An 8,105-nucleotide genomic window follows, 5' to 3' on the forward strand; every position below is an offset into this window, starting at 1 on the left:
AAATTTAAACTATACCTTAATCTTCTGGCAGTATCATTTATACTTTCAGCATATTAAGAACATAAATGAATGGATTTTTTTTCCTACTTTAAAATGTACATTATTTATGAACAAAGTAAAAATTACTGTGTTGAATGTTATGATTATTATAATTTCGTATTTTTATGTACCGTTGTAGTTTCTATATTATGGTGAATACATATTAGCTTTGCTAAGAGAATAAAGTGATGTTTATTATAGTTAACCAATTTTTTTTTAAATCGTTTTCTTTAGTGTTTTATGTTTGTTTATGCGATAGATGTAGTTATGACCTTAGTTGACTTAAGGTCAGAAAGTCACCAGATTAATGGAAAATTTTAATTATTTAAGTCAGAATAAATAAGAAATGTCTATAACTTATTACACCTTAAATGATGTATTCTCGGACACTCATTTCAAGAATCGCTTTGTTTGACCCTAGTTGAGAGCCAGCTTGTAACGAAAATCTACAGTGGATATAATGTGTAACACCTCGTAACTCGCTTTATTTCCGACTTAAAAGATAGTAGTAAATAAAACTATTAAAAAATAAATTAGAATATTTAATAAAAATGACGATGTTATACAAGCATAAAAGCGGTAATTTAGTTCCTTCTCTTATTTTATTTCAATGGAGCCTAACATATTTTGTAATAATGTTACATTAAATATCAACACCATATAAATACTTCGTAAAATATGAGGCATCTTCACCTACTGATTTACACTACCATTTTGAACTACAATTAAAAATTCAAGTAGCCAACAACTCTGTTATGACATCACATTACAGATAATCGACATGCGCAGTCACCAATCTGTCACTAATTTGCTTTAAATTACAGATATGTACAAACAACATTATTCACTTTAGTAACATAAGAGGCACGACCACTTTACCATACAGTACCTTAAGAAAGGGAAAGAAAAAAGAGGTGACCAACAACTTAAAATCACCTTACATTCTTAATCACAATACAGTTAAGTGTAAACATCATTCTAATTGAATAATGCAAAAATAAAAAAAAACACAGTTACCAAAATAAGTGTTGCTTTGGCCTGGTCTCGCGGACGGCAGTTGCTTTGCCTTGCTTCATATTTCGGAAAGGTACAGCCGGGAACGCTGAGATGGCTACGTGGGCTGTATCAAGCAGGAGGCACTTTTGTGAGTGTAAAACTAGAGCTTGGACGAGAAGGACACAAAAGTAGCGGACGGCTGTCTCCATATACCTGGCGTGCATGTTCGTGTCTCCCTGACGTTATTACTGCCCTTGTATGTGCTCAAACGTATTGTGATCTCATGTACTTAAAATAAAGACTTTGACTTTCGACAAACTCAATCATTTGGTCCTCCAAGCTGTTTTACACGAGCACCGCCAGCATTGGAGGCAGCTATGGCACATGCTCGTTGTATTGGGCACACATTTTCTTCAAACCAAGCGATTAAAGCGCCGAACTTGCAGTGAAGGTGCTCTATCTGTGCAGACTTAGGCTGGTCACTCCAGTGGTATCGCTATGGCTGGACATCGTTCAAGAATGGTCAAGCTTGGTGGGCTTGAAAGATTCGCTATTTGGCACATAATCAGTAGTTGAGGCCCTGCTCAGTGCGGACGTCTACCAAAAACTTCTCCGCGTAGGAGTTTTCCAGAAAGGCTGAATAATCGCGCAATCAATAGCAGTCGGCTGGTTCTTCACGGGCGGGCGGCAAAAAACGCACGCACCAGCAAAGTTACCGCATGCCCATCGGTGCAGGACGACGCGACGCCGAGCCACTCTGGCACCAGGAACTCGCCGGTCTTTCGCAGCGGTAAAAGGTTTCCCAGGCTTATCGGAAGTCGCCGAACGACATTTCATACGATGCCAGCTTTGCAAGCCATCGGTGAACAGCCAATGGCAAATATGTCGTGAGAATTCCAATTAAAGAGGACTTCCTCAGCATGCTTGTGGACAGCTTGACGCGCGGAATGAGCTCGCTGCGGTCTCTGCAACGCCACCTGCACTACAGCCCAGAGATGGCAGCTAAGTATCACTGGTTTATGGACGAGTACCAGGCGCTTGGCCATGTGAGAGCGCTTACTGAAAAGGAGCTGGCCAAGACCGTAAGAACTGTCTGCTATATACCCTACCACAGCATGTATTAAACTGGAGACCGCAGGAAAAAATTCCATGTCGTTTCCAACGCTTCCAGACCGACTTCCAGCGGATTTAGCCTGAACAATGCCCTCCATGCTGAACTTAAACTGCAGGTTGCCCTCTCCACCTTTTTCATACGATGGATACAACATAAAGTCACCTTCTGCTCCGACATCCGCATAATGTTCTGGCAAGTTTGGATCGACAAACGAGACGTAGACTTGCGAAAAATTGTTTGGAGCTTGGATCCCACCTCACCTTTAATCCACGACCAGTTGCTTACCATCCCGTATGGTGCTGTGTGCTCTTCATACCTGGCTCTGCGCACCGTTTATCAGCTATGCAAAAAGGAAGGCCACACCTGGCCTGAGGCCGCGCCGATTGCAATGAATGATCGCTACGCCTACGCCGACGACATTCTTTCGGGCGCCGATAAAATCAAGACTGCACGAGTGCCTCGCGACGAGCTGATCAGGTTTTTGCAGGGTGGTTGGTTCTTCTTGGGCAAATGGGCGGACAACGCACCAGACCTTCTGGACAACCTCCCTGAAGAAGTGCGGCTGCGATCAACCTGGTGGCAGTTCAGCACGGATGGGCCCATCTCAGAGCTTATCGTTGGCTGGGATCCGGTCTCGGACCGATTCAAGCTGAGGCTACCAACGATCACGTCAGATGTGACACAAACGAAGCGATCTATCCTGTCCTTCATTGCGCGGCTGTTCGACCCATGTGGCTGTCTAGTTCCAGTGGTCTTAAAAGCCAAACTGCTGCTGCAAGACATCTGGTGCACTCATCTGGATTGGGACGAGGTCGTTCTGGAATCGATGCGCCGTTGGTCGTTCAGCTTCGCCGAAAACATCAAGGGCACCGCCAATTTCTCGTTGTTCCACTGGATTGGATGCTGCAGCTCGGCGCCTTTCAAGCTTCACGCATTCTCAGACGCCAGCCGTCGAGCGATGGTGGCAGTCGTGTACACGCGTCACTCCGATCCCGACGGGGGCACACGGAGCAGTCTGCTCGCCACCAAGACGAAGCTCTCTCTTATACGGAGTTCTTGCCCCTCTCCAACAGTAATCTTATAAATGACGATACCAAGGTAAAAACTGCGGGCAGTCCTGCTCACCAACAAGCTGCTCAAAGCTGTTGCCAAGGACCTTGAAGTGCCTGTAGACCGCTGTCATAGGTAAAGCGACTCGCAGATTCTATTGCGCTGGTTGCACTCATCTAAGCTGACCAGCAACACGCTCTTTGACAACTACGTCGCGCACATTCAAGACCTCCTACCATCTTACATCTGGCACTACGTCCCAATGAGCTCAAATCCCGCTAACGTATCCTCTCGAGAAACTGACACCGACTCGCTCAGTTGCCATGCCTTATGGTGGGAGGGCCCACTTGGCTTGCTAAGTCTTCAGACTTCTGGCTGGCAGAGCCCTTCGCCTTACTGGACTTCCATGGCCTCACGCATCTAGCGGCGTCTTCAAGCCCTGCGCTATTGCTAGAGCCATGCCTGGAGGTTGCGTGCCACATCATACAGAGCGTTGACCACAACGTGCTCGCGAAGCTTTCCAACTTTAGCGTGCTGTTGCGATTCCTCGTGTGACTGCAAAAATAGTCGCACCTCGAAACGTCGTGGCTCCCCAGTAAGCCAATGCTCTCAGCACCGACCTACAGTGAACTTAGAGATGCCTTCCTCGCCTGCATTCGCTTAAGTCAGCTGTGGACATTTAAAGAGGAGATCGACTATCTTCGAGATAGTGAGAGTTTGGGCAAGAAACACTACCCTTCTATGCGAGGACACTTAAGTCCTGCGCTTTAGCAGGCGGCTCTAGCACATCATGCTGACGAACGACGAGAAGCATCCACCGATCCTGCATGCAGCCTAACCTTTCGCCCGGCTTGTCGTCACTTGGGCGCATCTACGCGCTCTACACCGTTGCTTCCGCCTTACGAGCGCCTACGCTGCACGACGAGAGTGGATTGTTGGAGGCACTCGAATGATCAAGACCTACTTGCGACGATGCACCACCTGTGTGCAACTGCACACTCACCCTTCTGCACAGCTGATGGCTCCACTCTCCTCGTTCCGCGTCACCCTAGCTTGCACTTTCAGTTGACCACGCATCAACTACGCCAGGCCCTTCAAGGTATTTGCGTCAAAAGGGGCCGCTGTATCCGCACCACGAAAGCGTACATCGCCGTTTTCTGTTTTTGTGCACGAAAGCCTTGCATCTTGACCTCGTTAGGGACCTGACCACCGCGTTCTTCCTCGGCACACTGTCCCGGTTTTGCGGTTGGGGTGGCAGACCAGCCCAACTTTGGAGCAACAACGCCACTTGCTTGCGTGGAGTGGACACCAAGCTGCAAGAGGCGTTGCGAGAAGCCGAATTTCAGTGGAACCTCGTCGCCGGAACTCTCACTGATCAAGGAGTCAGCTGGAGCTTGATTCCCCCGGGTGCTTCTCACTTTGGTGGGCTGTGGAAAGCTGGCGTCGGTGTCGTGAAGCTTTTCCTACGCGGGGTTTTGGGTGCCTGGCATCTGACTTACAAAGAGTTTGGCACCGTTTTCGTTGAAATAAAAAAAGTGCTGAATAGTCGGCCTTTTATACTACTGTCTGAAGACCCTGGCGACCTAGACGTCTACACTTCTGGTTATTTTCTCATCAGCGCGCTGCTTGATTTGACTGTCTAAGCTGCTTGACGAGATGAGAACCTTGACAAGCTGAGCCATTCGTTTTTTGTGCGAGGAATGTGCGAACTTTTCTGGTGACGTTGGAGCCAAGAGTACTTAAATACGCTGCAGCAGCATTCTAAGTGGACAACACCGCAGCGGAACTTCGCCATTGTAGACGTCGTTGTTTTCTGGACGCCACGTTGATCTAGTCAGCTGGGCGTTGGCCTCTACCCTGCATCACCCGAATCCATCCAGGAGCTGTTGGACTGATCCGTGAAGCAACGATCAAGAGTACTACTGGTGAGTACGTTCTTCTCATCGAAAAGTTAGCTCTCCTGCCGGTCGCACCTTCTGCTGCTCCCAGCCCAACCACCGCTAAGCCATCAGGACGCAGCCTGAATTCCAGTTCAGCAGGCGGTATATGAATCTTGTTCTAGGAACAAGGTGGGCGGAATGTTGCTTTGGCTCAGGCTCGCGGACGGCGCCCGCCTCACCTTGCTTCATATTCAAGGAAGGAACAGCCAGGAAGTCTGGGACGGCGAGGTGAACTGCATTATGTGGGAGGTGCTCTTGTAAGTGTAAAACCAGAGCTTGGACAAGAAGGACACGGAAGAAGCGGAGGGCTGTCTCCCGATACCTGGCGTGCCGATTCGTGTCTCCCTGACGTGATCACTACGCTTGTATGTGCTTGAACTTGAAATAAAGACTTTCACTTAACCTATCAATAGGATAATGATAGAAAGTCAGAAGCAATATCTAAGATTTGTAAAGTTTTTTTACATCTTCAAGCACTACAAAATTAAATAGAAATACTTAATTGTGAACAAGTTAACTATTTTATCTTTGTATTGATATAAAAAACTATTCATTAGAACTATTTACTCGTTATTAAATTCTGCTAGCAGAAAACTAGCATGCTCTTTTTTTCGTCCGTACATTTTTTGTATGTTAAGTTGTACACTAAAAAAGTGACGAAGTATACTTCGAAGAAGATCACTCCACATGTAGTATGTAGAGGTAAAGTAAAAAATTCCATTTAAATATATGACTAATCTTCCTTTCTAAGGTTTTTTTTTATGTTCATACTGACTTCTAAGATCTGAGATCTTTTATGTTTTTATAATTGTGTTTTCTTGTATGCTTTCATTGTACAAGATCATTATAAGCTTTTTTATGCTGGTCTCTTGAAAAAAAAGAAAAACAAATAAAATTATAATTATAAAACTATATTGGACTTTTAAGTTCAAAAATTTTTATTGAATGAGCCTCTCCGCCATATGCTGATGCATTAAGTGTTAATCCTGTAACTATATGCAATGATGATTCGTAATAATGTATGGCAAAAAGTATTAGTCTACACTAATCATGTAAGCTTGTAGCGTTTGTTCTTTGAAAGCATGCAAGCATTGCATGTCTACAATGTAGTGAAGTATTAGATAAGGATTTATAAAGTGTGGTAGTATTGAAGTCAAAACCTAAAACTTACGCTGAGATTATATAAGTAGATTATTCCGAAAACTTTTTTTAATATCGCTGACTTCTGCTTAAGGCACTCTTAACAAAGCTATCAAGTATTATGCCAGAAATTTTGTGGCTGTGATATCTTGGATGTCTGGTATATCAACAGCTACACAGTATTTTAAAAATAGGCACTTCATAGCTAACATTTTTATTTCTAGATGTTTTATGTTTCTAATGGGCCTACAGTATCAATGTCAATTTTTTAGAAAAAATTAGCTGAAGTATGAGTTATTATCAGTGGTTCTTGTGTTTCTTTTCGTGTTAAGATTTTTTTGTAAAAAATGTTTCATTTTTGTACAAAATTTTTAATAACTTTTTTTATACCTTACCAGTAGTACGATTTTCCTATTCTTCTACATGTTATGTACAAGCCTCTGGAAAGAGACAGTAACGTTTTATGAGTTCTGTTATCTCACTTTGTTTCATAAACGAGCACATTAAACGAAACTTATTCTTTTTTTAATTTTACCTCGACTAAGTTTTTCATGAATTACTTTGTTAAATATTCGTTTTTTTAAAGTGTTGGTTAACTTTTTTTTTTAAATATTTCTAATATTTTAATATTTATAAGACCTGCTTAATATGATTAAATATCTTCATAAAATATTTCAAGTTTTTCTCTTACATGGGTTACCCAACAGAACACTAATTTATTTTCCTAAGTGTTTGTTATTAACTCGTTTAATGGGGATTATATTTAATTAAACTTGTATATTAAGATATAAGTTAAATTCATTATCAATTTATTTTGAGAAAAACAAAGCCTAAAGTCAGCAAAAAAGAAGTGCAATGTTGACTTTAAATATGTTAAACATTCCCATGTACTTAATATTTCGAGGTGATCTACTTTTTGTATTCTCAAAGGTCAAACTATAGTGCTTTTGATACATGAGACATGGTTATCGCGCTCATTATTGAATTGCTCTTCTAATTTTCCAAATGTGACTGTAGGACTAATAGACAATATTAAGTTACTGTGTTTCGGAGAGTTGAACGAAAATGTGAAATGGGTCTACTACTATGCGTTTTTTCTTTTTCTCTAGCTTTTTCATTATCTTCTCAGTTAATAGTTAAAAAATGAGACTTTTTTTATACAGTATTGACAGTGTCTCCTTTTACTGTAGATGCAGCTTTATAGCGTTCTGTGGATAATTTTGATCTTATAAGAAAGCTTCTTTTTTCTAAATAATTGTACAGTCTTCAAAACAGTTTCGTAAAACAGTAAATGAAGTTTTTAATTCTGAAAATTTGTTATTTTTAATCAAGTTCTTCATTTACTGTAGCTGTTGTTGTATTTAATAGTTTTGGTGGTTCTCAATAATACCAATGTTAAAAGAAGTCCATAGGATTTGTATTTTGCAAACTATTATTTAAAGGATATTTTTCATTATTATTTTTATCGAGACTGTCTTTCAAAGAATGCTTATGTGTCGATTTGTAAGCTGTGGTTCATAGTTTTGGATGTCGTGTAATTTTAACAATCAGTTGATCTTTTAATGTACTTAATGAATCTTTATCAAACTTTAATTCTACTGATTTTTGAGGTGCAGTTTGGATTCTCCTAGTTGTTGCAGATGTGGCAGTTAGTGGGTTTTCTAAATGGTATATTATTTCTTCCAACCCACTTGCGCCAGTAGTAGCTTCTTCTTGTGACTCATTGTCTGTTGTAGATGAGATGGATAATAAATCTGGTTAAGTATTCAAGAAAAAAGAAAGTAAAGATTAATCTCTGTTGGGTATCAGTGTTTGCTGGTTTTCTT

At 41.7% G+C, this 8,105-nt stretch overlaps 1 protein-coding gene across 1 annotated transcript; it reads left to right on the forward strand.

Moving 5' to 3' along the window:
• The first annotated feature begins 1,533 nt into the window (after positions 1 to 1,533).
• LOC149374637 (uncharacterized) lies at positions 1,534 to 3,623 on the forward strand. Its single transcript, XM_089592468.1, has 5 exons — positions 1,534 to 1,592; positions 1,656 to 1,897; positions 1,942 to 2,152; positions 2,207 to 3,221; positions 3,381 to 3,623. Exons 1-5 carry the CDS (start codon positions 1,534 to 1,536, stop codon positions 3,621 to 3,623), a joined length of 1,770 nt encoding a protein of 589 aa, XP_089448594.1.
• Positions 3,624 to 8,105: the final 4,482 nt, after the last annotated feature.

The sequence above is a fragment of the Copidosoma floridanum genome, unplaced genomic scaffold (genome assembly GCF_036245765.1).
Source record: "Copidosoma floridanum isolate Cflo_tuat_1 unplaced genomic scaffold, Cflo_Japanese_pri ptg000017l, whole genome shotgun sequence".
Lineage (NCBI taxonomy): Eukaryota > Metazoa > Arthropoda > Insecta > Hymenoptera > Encyrtidae > Copidosoma > Copidosoma floridanum.

Coding starts and splice junctions, on each gene's coding strand:
- LOC149374637 (XM_089592468.1), top strand. CDS start 1,534: ATGGCTGGACATCGTTCAAGAATGGTCAAGCTTGGTGGGCTTGAAAGA. Junction 1,898..1,941: donor GCCAGCTTTGCAAGCCATCG/GTGAACAGCCAA, acceptor TTCCAATTAAAG/AGGACTTCCTCAGCATGCTT. Junction 2,153..2,206: donor TATATACCCTACCACAGCAT/GTATTAAACTGG, acceptor CAACGCTTCCAG/ACCGACTTCCAGCGGATTTA.